General features: G+C 33.0%; 1 protein-coding gene and 1 non-coding gene across 2 annotated transcripts in view; one reads left to right on the plus strand and one right to left on the minus strand.

The window, feature by feature from the left end:
* CIP2A (cell proliferation regulating inhibitor of protein phosphatase 2A) overlaps positions 1-20,885 on the plus strand; it is a 38,476-nt gene that overhangs the window by 4,602 nt on the left and 12,989 nt on the right. The window contains exons 3-12 of the mRNA XM_003261777.3: positions 1,984-2,090; positions 2,864-2,958; positions 3,566-3,662; positions 5,364-5,486; positions 5,626-5,771; positions 8,664-8,739; positions 14,824-15,042; positions 16,107-16,266; positions 17,776-17,917; positions 18,963-19,062. Coding sequence (XP_003261825.1) covers positions 1,984-2,090; positions 2,864-2,958; positions 3,566-3,662; positions 5,364-5,486; positions 5,626-5,771; positions 8,664-8,739; positions 14,824-15,042; positions 16,107-16,266; positions 17,776-17,917; positions 18,963-19,062 — 1,265 coding nt within the window. The remainder of the gene's footprint in view (positions 1-1,983; positions 2,091-2,863; positions 2,959-3,565; positions 3,663-5,363; positions 5,487-5,625; positions 5,772-8,663; positions 8,740-14,823; positions 15,043-16,106; positions 16,267-17,775; positions 17,918-18,962; positions 19,063-20,885) is intronic.
* LOC115832197 lies at positions 9,742-9,875 on the minus strand. The gene has a single exon (XR_004027633.1). It is a non-coding gene; the product is annotated as a small nucleolar RNA SNORA70 (small nucleolar RNA).

Here is a 20,885-nt window from a genome sequence, read left to right on the forward strand (position 1 = left end):
GTAATGCATTTAATTTCTCCTTTTTAGTTTTTGGAAGATGTATGAACAATCTTTTAAAGTGCAGGCTTAGTTATAGAATCTCTTAAAGAATGATTCACCTTCAAAGACTTCTCAGTCTAATGTGCATTGTGAATCTTTTGACGCTGAGAAAGTCGTAGCTACTGATCAAAGAATCATCCTTCTGTAACAGATTACACTGAATGTAGAACTAAAGTGTAAAAGTACTGATGTTGTTTTTTCTGTCTTTTCCCCCATATCTTTAGTTTTTAAATGTTCATTTAGTGGTCACTTTACTCCAATTTGGGGCAGGGCAGTGGGGATATTTCTTTGTGTGATTATAATAATAATGTATGCATAGTTTAAAAACTTCTAGTGATCCAGAAGTATTAACACAGGGCAGCATTGTCCAATAAAACTTTCTTCAGTGACAGAATGGTTTTAAAACTGTGTTATCCAATATAGCAGCCACTAGCCACATGGAGCTATTAAGCATTTGAAGTGTGGGTAATGGACTAAGGAACTGAATCTTTAATTTTAATTAATCTAAATTTAAATAGCCACATGAAGGCTGGTGGCTACCAAATTAGACAGCCCAAACATAGAGTAAAATGGGATGAGCTTGTACCCATTACCACCAGCCCTCACCTTTTCAGCTTTGAGGATATAATCTCATTTAATGGTTTGATATGTTTCTTTGCAGATATTTTTCTATGCTGTAACAAAACCATACTTTTGGATCTTTAATTGGTTGTTTTCAGCACAAATGGTGTTGTGGAGCACCAGATGTTTCTTTCCCTATCAGTATCTTTAATAGCTGCCTAGTGCGATAATTACAGGGTACTGTAATTTATTCAACTATTCCCCTAATAGTGGACACTCAACTTTAAGTTTTTGCTATTGGAATCAATAGTGCAGTGAACATTCTATGTAATTTTGCTCAAATATTAGTGTGTTTCTATTAGATAAATTCCATTAGAATTTCTAGATCATTCTAAAATTTGATAACCATTACTAAATTTCTTTCCGAAAAGATTCTTCCACTTCTAACATCCACTAAGAGTTTGAATGAATATGCCAGTCACTTCCAACATTTATACTTTAGAAGCATTTGAGGTTTACAGAAAAATTGAAATGATAATCTTTTTAAATTAATTTTTTCACAGATACATAATATTTATACAAACTTATGGGGTACATATGATATTTTGTTACCTGCATAAAGTATGTGATGATCAATTCAGGGTATTTAGGATATCCATCACAAATGAGGATTTATCATTTCTATGTATTTAGAACATTTCAAGTCCTATTTTGAAATATACAATACATTGTTAACTATAGTCACCTTACTCTACTATCAAACATTAGAACTTATTCCATCTGATTGTGTGTTTATATCCATTAATCAATCTGTCTTCATCTCCCCCGCTAATGGCTCCCCCTCACACCTCCCACCACCATGCACTCACCCATATTCTTCCCAGCTTCTGGTAACTGTCATTCTCCACTTACATGAGATCAACTTTTTTAGCTCCTACACATGAATGAATACATGCAATATTTTTCTTTCTGTGTCTGGCTTATTTCACTTAACCTAATGGCCTTCAGTTTCATCTGTGTTGCTGCAAATGGCATGCATTCTTTTATATGGCCAAATAGTATTCCATTGTGTAAATATACCATAAAGTGATAATCTTTTAATATTCAAAGTAAATGATTTTAATTTGATACTAAAATAAATTAGTATCAAAGAAAAAGCTTGCTACAAATGTGTAAACAAGTTTTTTCTTTGATACTAGTTTATTTTGCATAGAGAAATCATTTGAATTTCTGAATTGGAGGATTATCATAAAGAAAATAAGAAAATAGCCATATCATACCTTTTTTAATGGTAAATTCATATGAAATAAATTCTGTATGAATTATCTGCAAAAACCTTGTAAGAAAATGATATATTTTGTGCTATTTTATTTTAACTTACAGCTGTAGACGTTGAAACCAGAGATTGTCTTCAGAATACATATAATCTGAATAGTGTGCTGGCGGGAGTGGTTTGTCGGAGCAGCCACACTGATTCAGTGTTTTTGCAGGTATACACACCCACACAGTATATTCCCCTTTCCTTATTGTCAGATCAAAATTGATAGTTTCTGTCATAAACTGCTGACTTACAGTGTATACATGCTATATAATAAATACTACATGATTAGGCACAGTTCATCTCATTAAAAGCTGGTTGCACACATACTACAATTTAAATGTTTCTAGAGAAGAGGAGCTTATCCATTTCTATCACCATTATTGAAGAAAAACAAATCTACATTATAACTGCTTTGACTTATAAACACAGATGTCTGTGTTTTGAGACATAAGCTATTTATATTAAAATTGTAATGTGAGTTGGCATCTAGTCTCAATCTGTGGAGGAAACGTTCTACAAAAATTAAAGCTGTGGGTAGAGTCTAATATAGATTCAAAGATCTTCATATTTCATTGACTCTAAAATGTCATCAATTGTAAGAAAGAAAAACATCACAAATTAAATTGACATGCAGTTTTAGAGATGATAAAATGTGAAGAAGGGTATCTTCTAACTGATGGACTACATGTGTGTTTCAACCTGCATTCAGGTTTAAGATGACTAAGTGAACAAGGTTGATAACCATGCTCTGAGACAGAATACATAGAAATGTGTGAATTGAGAGAAGAGCCCTAAGGTTCTTACATTACTTTACATGTGTTTTTTAAAAAAATTGTTTTAGGAAATGGAAAAGGACATGCTCAGAATGTGCTCGATAGTCCATTATTTTAAGCAGGCAATGTTTTTGTATCTTTATATTTATAACTATTTTCTTATTCTCAGTGCATTCAACTTCTACAGAAGTTAACATATAATGTCAAAATTTTCTATTCTGGTGCCAATATAGATGAATTAATTACGTTCCTGATAGATCACATGTGAGTATGCAATCAAACATAAAACCAAACAGTCTATTTGTTTATTTTTAAATTACAACCATGTGGTAGATCAATTTTTCTTAGATAACATTTTCTAACTATGTAAACTGAGTGAGACTCCGATTCTTATTTGTTCTGCCCAGATGATTTTAATGATCAAAAGTTGTAAAAGTATGTGACCTCATTCATTGGTGAAAAAAATGTAAAAAGGAAAAAAAAATTGTAAAGCAGCTTTAATTTTCATAAGAAAAATTTATGGACTGAATTGATTTGGCCAGAAAAAAAAATACTGAAACTGAAAATTATGTAGTTATTCTTGTAGGAAAATATACTGATGAAACAGCACATGGCCCACGCTGACAGTTATTTCCATGTTTTCATGATGGAATTGAATAGGGTAATTTGGTTTTAAAACAAGAGATAAATGATCAATACTATTCAGAGCTTCTCTGGCTTCTTATGTCAATTAGTTTTTTTGGGTTTTTTTGCGTGTAAAAAGGAATTGAAATGTATAAACTTAACTATATCATTTTGACTTAGAATGATGTTAATGCTTTTTTTCTTTTACTATTTTTTCTTTAAACAAAACACCAATGTAAAACAACAGTCAATCTTCTGAAGATGAGTTAAAAATGCCTTGTCTAGGATTATTGGCAAATCTTTGTCGGCACAATCTTTCTGTTCAAACACACATAAAGACATTGGTAAGAAGTTTATTTCTTTTTAATGTTTCTTGTTTTATGGTAGATTCTCTGCTTAAAGAAAATTGTATTTATCTTTTTCTTTAAAACAAATTTGAACAAGGATTCTGTGTCTTATCGGATGACCCATCAAAATTAAGAGTCAGTTTGACATATAAATAACTTGAAGCACTTCAGCCTTCGTGTATGTTGTATTGAAGACTGTGTGTTAAGGGTTAATGCACTTATTTCTAAAAGTTTTCCTTAGCATGGCATCCCATTATTTATTACATTGAGTAGTACAAGAATTACTAAATTATTTTGTGCTCTTAGAAGGGAGGCACATCACTGGCAGTCCCATTTATCTCAGTCTAGTGTTTCCACAAAATCAATGGCAACCCCACCAGAAAGATTCATGAGTTAAGTGCTCAGTGTGAACCAACAGTACTTGTGATAAGTGAAGACACACAAATGAATTTAACTGAATCACTTTTAGAAGTATATTAAATCAGCCGGGCATGGTGGCTCACACCTGTAATCCCAGCACTTTGGAGGCCGAGGCAGGCAGATCACAAGGTTAGGAGATTGAGACCATCTTGGCCAACATGGTGAACCCCATCTCTACCAAAATACAAAAAATTAGCCAGGCATGGTGGCACACGCCTGTAGTCCCAGCTACTTGGGAAACTGAGGCAGGAGAATCGCTTGAACCCAGGAGGTGGAGGTTGGAGTGAGCCGAGATCGCGCCACTGCACTCTAGCCTGGCGACGGAGTAAGACTCCATCCTAAAAAAAAAAAAAAAAAAGTGTATTAAATCAAGCAAGTCACCGATTCTTTAAGGTGCTTTGTGAACAATTTTCCTGCTGTGCTATTCAGCATTACCCGTTCGATTTTAAATTTAATATCTCACTTGTTAAAGTGCTACATTTTTCTGCCCTGGTCTTACTTTGGAGGTGGAGTGTGTGTGTGTGTGTGTGTGTGTGTGTGTGTGTGTGTGTGTAGTGTGTGTGTTTTTCAATTTCTGAATTGAAAAAAAAGTTCATATTTAGGAAACACTTAAATATAAGGAAGAATAAACATTTGCTCATAGTTTCATGTGTAGAAACTGCTGTTCACCAAGATTGTGTCTATCTATATGACCGTCAGCAATATACGAAACTACCCATCTCGCTCACACCTGCAGTGATCTCTTAAATCTAAATGCTAATCAGCAAATATGGCAAAGTTAATTGCTGCTCCACAGTGTGTAACATAAAACAAATTCTTAAATTTGCTGAATTTTTTTTGCTTCCACCACAATTATGAGAGTTCCTCATTACAGTTCTTTTGTTAACACAAATGCTAAACAACTTTTCCTGCAGTATTTAAGGTAGCTCTTTTGTTTCCACTCTGCATGTATCCCTTTATTAGAATTGACACCCTGATTTACCTTCATTGAATTATTTATTCTTAGGTGACAAAACTTTGGAAATATTTATCTCCAACCCATTTGCACATATTTACCAAATTATTTTTTTCTGTAGGTACTCTGTAACAATTTTTGAATTTAAATTTATCTCTGATCTAAATTTCTCCTGTAGAACATTTATCTTTTAAATGCAACAATCATTTAATAGAGTTGATAATGATGTTTAATAAAAGTTTGCCCACTCTGTGCAGGATACATTTTTTAAACCAAAACATAAAATTTATAATTTTATTAATTTTTTAACTTTTTTTCCTCAGAGTAATGTGAAATCTTTTTATCGAACTCTTATCACCTTGTTGGCCCATAGTAGTTTAACTGTGGTTGTGTTTGCACTTTCAATATTATCCAGTTTGACATTAAATGAAGAAGTGGGGGAAAAGGTAAATACAATTTTTCAAATTTATTCTGAAGTTTATAGTCTGATATTTTAAAAGTCATTGAGACTTTTTTATTTTTACCTTTTAGGATAGTGTCAACTTAATTTTTTGTCTAATATGCTTTTTCTAATTTGTCCTTAAGCTATTCCATGCTCGAAACATTCATCAGACTTTTCAACTAATATTTAATATTCTCATAAATGGTGATGGCACTCTAACTAGAAAGTATTCAGTTGACCTACTGATGGATCTCCTTAAGAATCCTAAAATTGCTGATTATCTCACCAGGTATGAATCACTTCAGTCAATTTTAGAACTTTTTTTTTTTAAACCAAGATGTGTTGCTTATAAACAAAATTGTCTTCTTAAAATATAATAAGCTTGGATTCTACTGATTCACAGTAGACTAAAATGTTTTGATGTGCTTTACTCACACTCTTTTTTCTTTCCTGAACTGAAATGGAAAGTATAACAAGGTCATTGTCTAGTGTGTATTTCAGTCTTTGCTTTAGATCAATAACAGGGTTGTGCCATTCTCCAAAATGTAGACATCTTGGCTAATTTATTTTAAAACCAGTTTTAAAACGTAAATAGCAATATGATTGAAAAAGTATTTTTATTATAGGAACAATAAAAATAAATATTTCTACATAAATTATAAATAAATGAAACAGTGTTGAAACATTGATGTCATTATGTTTGTGTCTTTATTTTTTGTATAAAAATGGATAATGTTTCCTTTGGTGTGTGCCTCTTTTCATAGGTAAAATAGGAACATATGTCCTTTCTATCTGAGTGTATTTCATATGATCATTTATGTTTTGAGATCAGGTAGTAATTGTTTTTCAATGAGCTTGTGGCCTTTTTGCATTCTAAGTTAAATTTTGCTGGGACCTATGCTGCTTTGTCATCCTAAATTAGGAAATAATTGAAATTGTTTCAAAGAGTTTCACATACAAGAAAACATTTACTGACCCCCACCTATGATCAGGCACTTAGCAGCAACAGGATGTGAAGACACAGTCCCTGATGTTTAAGAAACATAGAATCTATAAGTTTTATTTTAATAAAAGCTAAGCACTAGGGCAAACTTGACCACAGTTCATATGGCTCAGCTGATACTTTGCAAAACCAAGAAGTATTCACTTTAGCATTTCACTTTTTCTTAAGAATCTCTAGATAGGTGAGCTTTTCTTCCAGAGTGCCTTCCCATGACCTGCCTTCTCTTCATCTGTTGTGAGATTCTCCCAACATCTATGTATATCTATTCTACCCACCAGATAGTGCTTATTCAGCATCTTCATAGTAAACAGAAAAATTCTTTTGAATAAACCTTGTCTGGAAGACTAAAAGATAATCCAGTTTAGCATTAATAAGAGGTTGCTTAATCATTTCTTCTGTAAATCTCTCAGTTCTATTATCTATTTTATACTCTATCTATCGTAGAACCCCAGAATCACCTCTGGCAATTCCTCGTTTGTCTGGTATGCCATTGAACAATAACCCAATCCTGAATCTCTTCCAAAGTCTAACTTAAGTGCATGGTTACTAATTAGAGCTTTAGAAAATCACACAACTTTACCTGGGCCAGACCTGTTATATTTACTTGTCAGCTTTCTCATTTCCTACAATGCATCTTTCTTATTTATTTATTTAGAGACAGAGTCTCACTCTATTGCCCAGGCTGGAGTGCAGTGGTGCGATCCTGGCTCACTGCAACCTCCGCCTCCTGGGTTCAAGTGATTCTCATGCCTCAGCCTCCCAAGTAGCTGGGATTATAGGCACATGTCACCACGCCCAGCTAATTTTTGTATGTTTAGTAGAGAAGGGGTTTTACCATGTTGGCCAGGCTGGTCTTGAACTCCTGACCTCAAGCGATCCAGCCGCTTCAGCCTGCCAAAGTGCTGGGATTACAGGCATGAGCTGCTGGCCTGGCTGGTCTTTGAAATTTTTTATTTTTCTCTTGCTACCTTTTATGCAGAAGATGACCTTATCTTTGTTTCACAGAAAAAAAATATCTAAATGGAGCCCCATTTGATTGGAGCTCACTGAAATCCTTGCCCCTGGACAAACTTACCTATGTTTATACCAAATTCTTACTTAGTTTCTTCCTGTTTCACTCATAAATATGTACCATTACTCTATGGATTGCCTCATTTTGTCTTTTCTGAAGCAGTTGCTCTTCTCTCTTCAGGGTCTCATATTCAGTTGACCCTTCCCCTTTAACTTATAAATATGCTCAAAACTTTTTCTTCAACCAGGTGTCCCTTTTAAAATCTTTGACCTACCATTGCATTCAAGGTGAATATCCAAATTCTCAGTATAGCCCTTCAAAATCTGTTCCCTAACAACCTCTCAACCTTATTTCTTCACACATTGTTTTTTTGTCTAATCATATCAGACAATAAATAGAACTTCCAGCTTACTAGAAATGCCCTTTCATGTATCCATGTGCTATTTCCTCTAGAGCATTCCCTCTGGAAGACTGGAATACTTTCTCTTTTATATGCCTAACTTCTATTTTTGTTTTTAAGACTCGAGTCTGGGTTTAATACTGAGACAATATTTTGTTCCATAGTGCCCCCTACATTCCTCCGTTATAGCATTGTATTTTATATTACCTTGTATTATCTCTTTCTGTCCTTCTCCTTCATCTTTAGACTGTGAACTCTCTGTCAAGGCACCATCTCCGAAATCTAGGATACATGAGTCACATAGAATATAATGCTAGGGGTACCTCGATACCTCCTGGAGTTGTGTAACGCGGGTTGCTGCCCCTTCTTTATTTGCAGAGACAAATTTAATGCCTGGCAATTTTAGGTGCTTTATAAATAAGCAGCTGTATAGTTTATTAGGATATTCCTCTGTCCTTTGAATTTTTACAAAGTGAACACAATCTTAAAAAAATACAGCAATTGAGACACTGAAAATTTTAATGATTTATGTATTGCCACATGAATCACTATGTTTTAATAAATGACACAGCCAATTTATGTATATCATAATTGTAAGATATATGACGTTTTAAGTATAAACTTTACAGTGTGTTCTATATTAGAAGCCCAAATAAATAGATGAAAGAAAATACACATGAATTTTATGTTTATCTTGTAGATAAATCCCTTTTGATGTATCAATTTTATAATTATCATTTGATGTATATTTTTATTCTAAACCTAGATATGAGTACTTTTCTTCATGTCTTAATCAAGTATTAGGTCTTCTTAATGGAAAGGATCCTGATTCCTCTTCAAAGGTATGTAAAAACATGACTTTTCATTTAAACTTTTAAAAAACTGTAAAATGCAGAAAAATCCAAATGCACAGCCCTCTGTATTTTTATAATAGGGACACAATTATGTAGCCAGTGTCTAGATCAGGATGTAGAATGTTACTAGTATTCTAGAACTCTTCTTGTGCTCCCTTTTAGTTAGTACCTACCCCTTCCTATTCCTTACCTTTACCAAGGATGACTGCTATAACCACTATACTGACTTCTAACAGCATACATATATTTGTATATGTGTACACACATATATATACACATATATGTATATATACGTATATACACACAGATATATACACACATATATACGTATATGTGTGTATATATACGTATGTATACATATATACATGTGTGCATATGTATGTATATATGCACACGTGTACATGTGTCCATATATACACATATGTACATATATATTTTGGAACTTTATGTAAATAAAAGCATATAATACATACGTTTTCTGTCTAGACTTTCTTTGGTTCAACATAATGTGATGAGATTCACTCATATTTCATATAGTTGTAGATTGTTAGATTGGTTCTTTTTTTGGACAAGGGAGTATGATTTATTGGTGAGCATGAGTAAGGGGACATTACAGTGAACTCCCTCACGAATGTAGTGCTCACCACTTGTCCAGGGGCCACATTTGGGGATGTATTTGACCTCACAGCCATCTGGGATGAGCCACTTCTCAGCCGCCATGTCTTCAGATTTATCCACATTAAATTTGGTAAAACCCCACTTTGAGATGTGGATCTTTGGGCAGCCAGGGACCTTGAACTTGGTGCTGCATGGGGCCTTAGTTGCATGCTCCGTATTTTGCAGATTTGTGTGGATGGACATGATGACTTGGCCACTGTGAACCCTGGTCACTGTGCCCTGGGGGCTTTCCAAAGACACCTTGCGTAATACCTCTCCAAAGCCTAGATGGGGCACAGCAGGAGGTCAGAGACAAGAATGTACATTGGAAAGGGCTGTCTGTAAGGTGTCTTAGGCCAAACCATACAAGCAACAGGCCGTGTACACTACCAAGGAAGCAGCTGTTTGCAGCCATTGCACACTGGGCCCCAGGAGGAAAGGAGCGCAATTGGTGTTCTTTTGTTTATGAACATCAGGTATTACAAAAAAACGTGCATTTACCATTTTCTGCATGTCTTTTGGTGAGCTTATGGACATGCTTGTTTTAGCTTTATATCTAGGAGTGGAATCACTGTGTCATAGGATATACATAAGTTCAGTAGGCACTATGAAACAGTTTTCAAAAAAAGTCAGTTGGACCAGTTTATGAATATTTGGTCAGTCTGCATTCTTGCCAGCAGTTGATATTTTTCACTTTTTCATTTTAGCAATTCTAATGGCTTTACAGTAGTATTGCATTATAATTTAAATTAATATTGTATTAATTAGTAAAAATATCATTTTACACATTCATTGGCCATTTGTATATTCTTTGCCATGTCTGTTTATGTCTCTTGCTCATTTGTTTAATGCGTTGTCTTTCTCTTACTTATAAGTAAGAGGAGTTATTTTGGAGTCTTTTGATGGGTATGTAACATGCAAATATTTTCTTCCATTCTTGTGAGTTGCCTTTTTACTCACCTAATGGTGCCTTGATTTTAACATAGATCAATTTAGTGTTTATTGTGTTCCATTTAGGAACTCTTGGCCTATTACAAAGTCACAAAGATGGACTCCATTGTTTTCCTCTAAAAGCTTCCTAGTTTTTTTTTTAACTTTCACATATAGATCTGTAATCTTCCTACAAGTGACTTTTGTGTCTGTCGTGAAGTAGGACTTTTCTAGGTCAGCCTTTACCTTACAAGTTTTTACAGAAGAAAAAAATCAGAATGACTTTGAACTAATCATTTGCAACAATGATCTAAAAGATGGTAGAAAGGTTGAAACAGTACAAAGTTTGTTACTTAACAATATTTTCTTTATTTCGAACCCTAGAATTTCTAAATTCCTTTCTCATGTGCAATATGAGAACTATTTCTAATTAGTATCTAAATGGATCTTAATAAAGTGACTAGGAATCTGTAATATAAGTGCTAAATAAGGATTCTTGGAATAGAAACACACAGCAAGGGAAAAATCTAATACTGGAATCTAAAGGTATTAAACTGTCTCAGGGAATTTAGGAGGTCAGGTAGCACAGGGGAGTAGAAGCATTCTATGAGTATCAAAACCTGAAAGAGAATGGAAAAGTAAAAAAATAAAAATAAAAATTTAAAACTTCATTTTTTAAAGTAAAAAATATTTCACGTTGTGATAGAAAGAAGTGGGTAGAAGTGAAAGCAAAATACATCTTGGTGGGGAAGATATAGTTGAGTGTCTTTTTTTAACCTATAATAGTGTATAGTGTCTTTGATTATAAGGCCAGTATAACCTTGATAGCAAAACCTGACAAGGATACTACAACAAATGAAAATTATGGCTCAATATCTTTCATGAACATATTGCAAAAATTCTAAACAAAACATTAGCAAATCAAAATCAGTGACACATAAAAAGGATCATGTCTTATTACCAAATGGGGTTTATTCCAGGATTGCAAAGATGGTTTAACATTTAGAAATTAATATAATTTCCCACATTAACAAAAAAGCAGAAAAATTATATTATCTCATTAAAGGTGGAATAGCATTTGATAAAATTTAATACCTATTCAAGATAAAGATTAGCACACTAGGAATAAACAGTAACTTCCTTTCCCTGATAGAGTAATTACCAAAAATCTACTGCATTATCTTTTTAAATGGCAAATTTTTGAAAGCTTTTCTCAAGATTAGGAATAAGAAAAGAATGTTCATTATCACCAGTGATGTTCAGCTTAGTATTTGTGGTCCCAACCAGCCTAATAAGGCAAGATAAATTAAAAAGTTATAGAGATTGGAAAGGAAGAAATAAAACTCACTATTCAGATGACATGAGAGTATAGAAAATCTAAAATCTATTATTAAAATTAAGTGAATCTATTTAACAAGTTGGCTGGATACAAGATCAGTAAATACATATTTTATATTCTCGTGACAAATAGAACATGAAGTTTTTAAATGATGCTATTAACTGATTTTTTAAAATGTCAGGTGCTTAGGGGATTAGTCTAAAGACAGTGCCGTATTTTGTCATAATGATAGCCCAGTGGAACAGAATGGAGCAGAAACAAACCCACAGCGTATGGTCTCCTGATTGACAACAGTAGAGTCTTAAAAGTATGGTCATTTCAATAAATGACACTGGGTCAATTGAATATACATATGGGGAAAAACTGAATCTTGACCCCCTACCTCATACCAAATGCAAAAATCAGTATAAGATAGGTTGCAGATTTAAATGTGAAGAGTAAAAATAAGGAAGGTTTTGGAAAAAACACCTAAAGAGCATCTTCACGGCCTTGGGGTAGACAATGATTTTCTTAAACAGGAAACAAAAGCACTAACTATACACTAAAAATGTCGGTAAGTTGGGCCACATTAAAATTGTTTCTATTTATGAAAAGACCACTAATAAAAGAATGAAAAGTCAAAGAATGGGAATAGATATCTACAATGCATATATCTAACAAAGAACTCTTATCCAAAATATATTATTTTTCTATGTTGTACGTATATATCAGAAAAAACACAGAGCCGAACAGATACTTGAGCAAAAAAGTTGAATTGGTCAGTAAACATGAAGTGATTTACCACTTTATCCATCTTAAGGGAAATGCAGATTTAAATGGTAGTGTGATACCATCTGACACCCACCAGTTGATTAAAATGAAAAATAAGGAAAATAGCAAACATACTATAACTCTCATTTAGTACTCACAGAACAACCAATTATTAAAACTGATATCTATTAATACTGGGCATATGTATAAACTACGACTCAGAAATCTCACTTATAAGTATTTATCCCAAAGAATTGTATACATGTGTACAAAATGTAGTACTGCTCCTAATAGCTAACAATGATAACCCAAATGCCATCAACAGTGGAATATGTTCATTTTGGGAAAGTCCTCTAGCTCTGTACTAGTAATTAGTTTTTTTACTTTTATATGTGTACATTAAAAGAAAACTAATGTACATGGAAAGCTATCTGCTTGTATGTTTATAACGGACATCTGGTAAGATACACAAACAATTGGTAACATTGCTTGCCTACAGGGTTTGTCTTTTGAACCATGTGAATGTATTACCTATTCAAAAATAAATATAGTCATGCATTACATAATGACATTTTAGTCAATGACAGACACAGACTTCTTATTGCCTATGGAATTATGGCCATTCTAACGTGGTGGTGCAATGCATTACATGTGTTTGTGGTGATGCTGGTGTAAACAAACCTACTGAGCTGCCAGCTGTATAAAACTATAACACGTATTAAGATTGTATACAGTACATAGTATTTTGATAAAGGTGTTACCACTTATTCTTTGTTATTTTAGAGTGTACTTCTACTTATAAAAAAGTTAACTGTAAGACAGCCAGGCAGGTCTTTCAGGAGGTATTCCAGAAGAAGGTATTGTTGTTATTAGAGATAACAGCTCCTTGTGTGTTACTGCCCCTGAAGACCTTCCGGTGGGACAAGATGTGGAGGTGGAAGTGGTATTGATTACCCTGGCCCTGTGTAGACCTGGGCTAATGTCTGTGTTTGTGTCTTTGTTTTTAACAAAAAAAGTTTAAAAAGAAAAAACCCACATTTTAAAAATAGAAAAAAAACTGATAGACTACAGATGTAAATAAAGTATTTTTATATAGCTGTACAGTGTGTTTCTCTTACTACAAAAGAGTCAAAAACTTTAAAAATGGACACGTTTATAAAGTTAAAAAGTTCTGGTAAGCTAAGGTTAATTTATTAGAGAAATTTTAAAAAATAGTGTAGCTTAAGCATACAGTCTTTATGAAGTCTACAGCAATATACAGTAATGTCCTAGGCCTTTACATTCACTCACTACTCAGTCATTAACTCACCCAGAGCAACTTCCAGTCCTGCAAGTTTTGTTTATGGTAAGTGTCCTATACGGGTGTACCGTTTTTAATCTTATTTAATCTTACTGTATTTTTCTATGTTTAGATACACAAGTACTTACAGTTGTGTTATAGTTGCCTACAGTATTTAGTACAGTAATATTCTGTACAGGTTTGTAGCCCACGGGCAATAAAGGGACATAGTAGGCTCTACCATCTAGGTTTGTGTAAGTACACTCTTAGGATGTTCACACAACAGAATTAATGATGCATTAAGCAACATATGCATCACTAAGTGACACATGACTGTACTGCAGTTTATTAAAGATTATCACTTGTCACAGTAAATGCTAATGGACTGGATTCTTTTAAATTCAGATACTATCAAGTTGATTAAAACACAAATCCCGATTATATATCATTTGTAAGAAACAGACTTAAAAAGTTGGAAATAAGTAGAGAGACAAGGAGATCTTAAGAAAAATTTTTTTTTTTAGTGATAGGTTGGTAGTATGTGAAATGAGGTGGAATTTATCTTAACATCTAATAAACTGGTTGATGGGGGATGTTATGGTATAAGGCCCAGTTTATAAAGTAGAGGAAAAATGGGGTACAGTAGGAGAGCTAAGGGTCATAATGCCAACAGTATGCAAACAGTGTGGAAATAACCATCCTGAAGGTTTTATATTCTATGCTACAGTATCCTTTATAGCAGTTATTGAATTTTAGGATTTTAACAAATATTGTTAATTCTAATTTTATTTTTTAGGGTTTTTTTGGTCATTTATAAACAAAACAGTTTTCTGTTTAAAAATAAGTAGTATGGAAGGAGTGGGAGGAGTTGAAGTTGACCTTCCCTCTGAGGTTCTCACAGTCCTGCTTATCAGGAGTAACCACCATTAATAAGTTTATTTTATAACCTTTTAGAACCTGTTCACACATTTGAAAAATAATATTGAAAGAAAAAACTTAAGTTTTGTTTTAGAATATTTTCTTTAAAATATGTAGCATTTTCAGCTTCATCATACACTTGCTTTGTATATTAAAGTTCAGTGAAATTGATGTTTAATGAAGACTTTATATTGCACAGGTTTTAGAATTACTTCTTGCCTTCTGTTCAGTGACTCAGCTGCGCCATATGCTCACTCAGATGATGTTTAAACAGTCTCCACCTGGCAGCGCCACTCTGGGAAGCCATACTAAATGTTTAGAACCTACTGTGGCTCTACTGCACTGGTTAAGCCAACCTTTGGATGGATCAGAAAACTGTTCTGTTTTAGCATTGGAGTTATTCAAGGAAATATTTGAGGTAATAGGATGACTGACAGATTGGTTTTGCTACTTTTGTGACTCTCAATTAACAATTTGTCTTCAAAAACATTCTTTGTAAACTTCCAGTTCATACACTTGAGGAAAACATCTCAGTTACTAACAGTCATACTAGACTTGCTAGGTTTTTTTCTGCCAGTCATATATATTAGTGTTTTCCTTTTTTTTCACTGAGTAGTTTATATATATATATAGCGCTCATTTCAGTGTAATAAGTAAAGATACTAAAAAGATTTATATAATTTGTTGCATGACTACTGGGCATAGTTACATTGTCTCTCCATTGCGATAGATGCCATCTACCAAGTTTATTAGGCCATTGAATGGATAATAGAGGCATATTGGATTCAGTCAGTGAAATGGAGTAGAGCATGCCAGATAATGTGCTAGGCACTTAAGATACAGACAAAACTCCACATTCTGGTAGATCTTACTGTCTGGGCAATTTAGTATTCTCTACTATTCTCCCTGTTTATAAATCCATTCTGTCTAACCCAATATCTCCTGAAAGTATTTCCCTTCACATAACTGGATCTTATATACAAATATGTGTATGAAGTGATTAAATATGTTCATTAAGAGTTATGCACAAAATTTTCTATTTTATCTTGGTCTTGATTATTTAACAATCAGTTTTAACATTTAAAAAGCCCTTTGAGGGTCTTGATGGAAATTATTTGTGGTCATAAACTATTAAGACCAATGTCTATTATTTAATTATTGTTATTACTTTTAGCAGATTCAGGATATTTGTTTTCAGTAAATACTTTTAGTTTAGAATAATTTTTAAATCACAAAGTCTGTCTAAAAAAGTCTTGTTTGTAAAACCTTACTGTCTAATTTGAGAAAAAAGCCATAGCCCTCAAAACTGGATAAAAGTATACATTTTAAATAAAAATTTAAATATTCACAGGAGACTTAGGTCAATGGCATATTGAAAGAAATATAAAAAATTTAAAGAGAGTGTTACAATTCATTGATGACTTTTTCTGTATTGTATATTCCATCTCTGCTTTTAATCATTTGTGATGGATAATTCTCCAGGATGTCATAGATACTGCTAACTGTTCCTTGGCTGATCGTTTTGTGACCCTTCTGCTGCCTACAATCCTTGATCAACTTCAGTTCACAGAACAAAATCTAGATGAGGCTTTAATAAGAAAAAAATGTGAAAGGATTGCCAAGGCCATTGAAGTTTTGTTAAATATCCTTTACTGTCATTAACGTGAAAACTGTATAACTAAACATTCTTTTTTTTCTAGTATTGCATTCACTGCATTTTGTCTTTATTTGTAATTTGTCACTTTATGCTCATATTTATCTAGAATTATTGAACTAAAATTTGAACTGTAGAAAAAATTCTTAATGCATGAAAAAGATCCATGATTTTTTTTCCTTATTTTTCTGTGTGAAACTTTTAAGTTAAGGTACATTTTTTAAAATGCTCTTTAAGCTTGATTTTAACATTTGTATCACAATTTGACATTTGGTGGTAAATTCTAAAATGACTATTCTGTTACTCCATGTTACTGTTTTCTGCTTGATGCTAATTATTGCCCCTGGACGATTAGTAGTGCCATTTTTTGGTGGTGTGTATTCGTAGATAAATACTGATAGAGTTGTCATGATTTTAGCTCAGTTGTTTTACCTTATGTTTTAAAAATAAAGCCTTCATAATTGCTTTAATAATGGTTATAAGAAAAGACAAGTATATCAACACAAATTCATTCATTTAAAAAGAAACCTTTTAGTTTCACTGCTTAACTTCTATATACTGATTTTCTAGGTCTTCATTATGTTTACTTTTTCATAGACCAACTAATTCTGAGTTGCTAAAAGTCCCAATTTTAAAATATTTCATTAATGCTTTTTTACTATGATTAAAGAGCCACTGTATCTCAACCAGATCTCTTAAATGTATCTAGTCAGGTTTCCTTGTATCTCAGAGCAACAAGAATATGTTCTACTCTGTCCTAGAGCAAACTCCACCTGTTTAATATCCTCTTCTAAGGTACTGCTCCTTAATTTTCTTCCTTTAAAGCAGTGACTCTCAACCCTGATTTCCTACCTAAAATCACCTGGAGAATATGTAAAAAAAAAAAAAAAAAAAAAAATCGATGCTAGAACCTTACTTCAAGAGATTCTAATTTAATTGGAGTGATGTGAAACCCTGAAATCATTAGGTGGTGTGTGTTTGCGTGTTGGCTTTTTTGTTTGTGATTGTTTAAACTACCCAGTTGATTCTAACATGCAGCCAAAATTGAGAACCACTGCAGTAGGGATACATGATGGCTTGACCTTAGAGATATTTATAATTAGGGCCTTCTCATTGAATTGGACCACAACTTGGCCCTTTTAAAATAATAGCTATTTACATTAATTTATAATATACAAATATGACAAAACAACTTACCCTTATTCAATAAATATTTATTGAACCATTGAGATTCTTGCTAACAAAAAACAGACATCCAATGGAGAGATATCCTCACTATTTTAACCAATGAGTCAGAAACCTTTGGTGCCAGTCCATCTCTTACCACTTGCTAGTCATTTAAATTGTGTGAGTTTCAGTTTCCTTGTCTGTCATTGAGCTAATTTAACAATAATTATACTGGATGACAGTGATGATATAATTTGTATGAAATCATCCTGAATTATCTTTTACACATAAAGTGAGAATTTTTTTGTTGTATATCTTAACAAAACTTACCTCTCTGTGGAGATGATACACTAAAAATGCATATTGCAAAAATCTTGACAACTGTCAAGTGTACCACTCTTATAGAACAACAATTTACATATGGCAAGATTGACCTGGGATTTGGAACAAAGGTCGCAGATTCTGAATTATGGTGAGTATATAAACTCTTAATAACAAAATGGCAAGGCCGTAAAAAATCAAAAGATGTGGTGATTCTCATCCTTTTGGAGGACCATCCTTTGGTTATAACTTAAGGTTATAGTAACAGATTAACAAACATTTTCATAATGAATTTTTTGTAAATTCATTCAATTTGTAGATTGTGTGCTTTTTGAAGAAAGGTATTAACATTTGTTGTTTTTTATTGTTTAGGTTTGTTTTGTCTTGTTTTAACTTACTATAATTATCTAAGGGTTCTGAACATTTCTGGAGCTCCTTTTTGACATTGCCTCAGTAATTTTACTTTTTTAAATGAAAAGCATGAAAAAACAGAAGGGTAGTTTTATTACAAGGAAATCTGTCACTGCTAAAGGGTTTTTAATAACAGACAACTCTCCTTCCTTGGCAGGTCAGGAATTATGGTTAAAGGTGGATTTTCACTGATGGTAAAAAGATATTACTTTATACCCCTTCCCTCCTCATGAATTAAGTCCATCTAATCTTTACTGAGGACCTGCTGAGTGCTAGACACTGTGATTTGTTTCTGTTTCCACAAATGTCACAATTTTCAGTAATTGTGCACCTTTAGAGTAAGAATTATCTGTTTTTATATTTGTATACTCCTTTCAGGTTCAAAACTCAGAACATGACGTAGTGTAATTCATTCATTACATATTAGATATTCTATATTGCCTAAGGTTACCATCTATTGTTGATATTCTAGTGACAAAGCTAAGAATTAAATGGACTATGTTTCAAAACTACTGCTTACTTGAAACAGAAAGTTGAAGCATGTTGGTAGTAAAAGAAACACTGTCTAAACTAAGGCTATTAATGCCAGTTTGTTCTTTTTGGGTCTTGAGTTTTAAGAATGTTGATTGCTTTGAGATTTTTACTTCTCAATAGAAACAGGACTTTATCATCTTGAATTTTAAAAACACAAGTGTTGGTTTTTTCATTTTCTTTAGAATTTTGGACAGAAACAAGCTCTAAGAAATTTTTCAGTTATCTAATTTAAATGCTATTTATCTTTAAAGCAAACTTGCTGCTGATATAATTTTGAAAACTCTTGATTTGATTAACAAACTTAAACCATTGATTCCTGGTATGGAAGTAAGCTTCTACAAAATCCTTCAGGTGAGTTTAAACTCTTCAAACATTGAAGTTTATTCATACATAAATGGTCCTAATATAGGTTTCTGTTTTAGTATTCTTAATCTTTAGAAGATAATTCTCTTAGAATTGGCAATGAGAAGAAAGTTTAAAGTTGTTGTCTTAAGCAGTTATAATAGTCTCACTGCACAGTTATTTTATATACTTTCACAGGAATTGAACATAAGTGCTCATGACACTAATGTAGAGAATGTTCACAATAGTGCTGCTTCCTCAGCCTTTTCCTTTCTTGTATTGTATTTGTACATTTCTTCATTTGTTTCTGTTGGCATTGGAGGAAGAGTGGTATTTGTTTTAGGATTTTTGTTTTTGGTTAGGGTTGATGGGTAGGGTATTAAGGGGATAGGGAAACAGCTGGAAGAAAAAGACTTGATTGTGATAATTAGAAGGGCTGTGCAGAAAATAGCTAACTCACAAATTTCAATGATAATAGTAGCTGAATATGATCTCTAGATGTTATCAAAAGACAAAGTACAACAAATTTAGTTCAAAGTTCTAACTGGCTTTTATTTATGATTCTAGAATTTGGCAGCCTCATTCTGTAAAATAGAATGAATCATTCCCCTGGGCTAAGCAGAGAAGGTTGACTTTATAGTCCAGAAAAGGGCTGAAGAAAGCACAAATAGGGAACTAAAAGCAGATTGGTCATTTCAAAGTTACTTTTCTTATAGAGTTATAATAAAGGGGGCTTCCTTATTACACTGACTCAGGTTGACTGAAACCTGGTTTTTTGGAAAACTGGCCCATTTCGAAGTGCAGTTTGATTACATGGCACTCACCCAGTGACTCCTTTCTAGTTTGATCTGGTCTGCTAAAGCATAGTGGAGGAGACTAGTCCAAAATATTAGCCTCTTAAAAACTTTGTGTAATAATATCTACCTTGATATCTACAACAGCTACCTTTACAACAGATGTTTAACAAAAATGTGTGAATTAAGTTACTACAGTAGCTTAACAGAGACGTCTCTAGTGACTGTATAGACAGTATAGAAGCCAAAACTGAAACCTTAGGCAGGGACCAATGGTATGTTTTGAGAGCATGTTTAAAGGACTGAGTTCAAATGCTGACTCTACTGGTTCTTAGTACAGGCTTGAGTAAGTTATTTCACCTCTCTCAACTTCAATTTCCTCGACTACAAACTGGAAATAATGAGGCTTACCATTGAGAGTTTTGGAGATAAAGCTCTGCTCTTATCACAGTTCTGTGACATTGGATTATACTCAAGTACCTACAAGGTACTCAATATTTTAATTATAAGGGATTTATATTTTAATATTTTCTTCACTAATATCTCAATGTATTTTTAAAGGAGTCAAACTGATGTTATGTCCATTATTTAAGATATGTTTTTCATAATACAGGTTGAGCATCCCTAATTTGAAAATCTGAAATCTGAAATGCTCCAAAAAACAAAACGTTTTAAGTACCAAAATGAGGCTCAAAGGTGATACTCGAAGTGCTCACTGAAGCATTTTGGGTTTTTGGATTAGGGATGCCCAACCAGTAAGTACATGTAAATATTCTAAAATCTGAAAAAAATCAGAAATTTGAAACACTTCTGGTCCCAGACATTTTAGATATATGTTGATGACTTGGGGCTTACAATACTAATGTAAAATATTTACTGACATGAATGATTGAAGTAACTGTATTTTTTTGATCTTTAAATTTAAATGTTCTAATTTAATTTGAATTTTACTTTTTATTTTATAGCCTTAATTTGGAAGTGATTGGCCATTTTTTTCTTTTAAATGATAGCTTGGAAAAAAACATTAATTCTACACAT

The sequence above is a fragment of the Nomascus leucogenys genome, chromosome 21 (assembly GCF_006542625.1).
Source record: "Nomascus leucogenys isolate Asia chromosome 21, Asia_NLE_v1, whole genome shotgun sequence".
NCBI lineage: Eukaryota > Metazoa > Chordata > Mammalia > Primates > Hylobatidae > Nomascus > Nomascus leucogenys.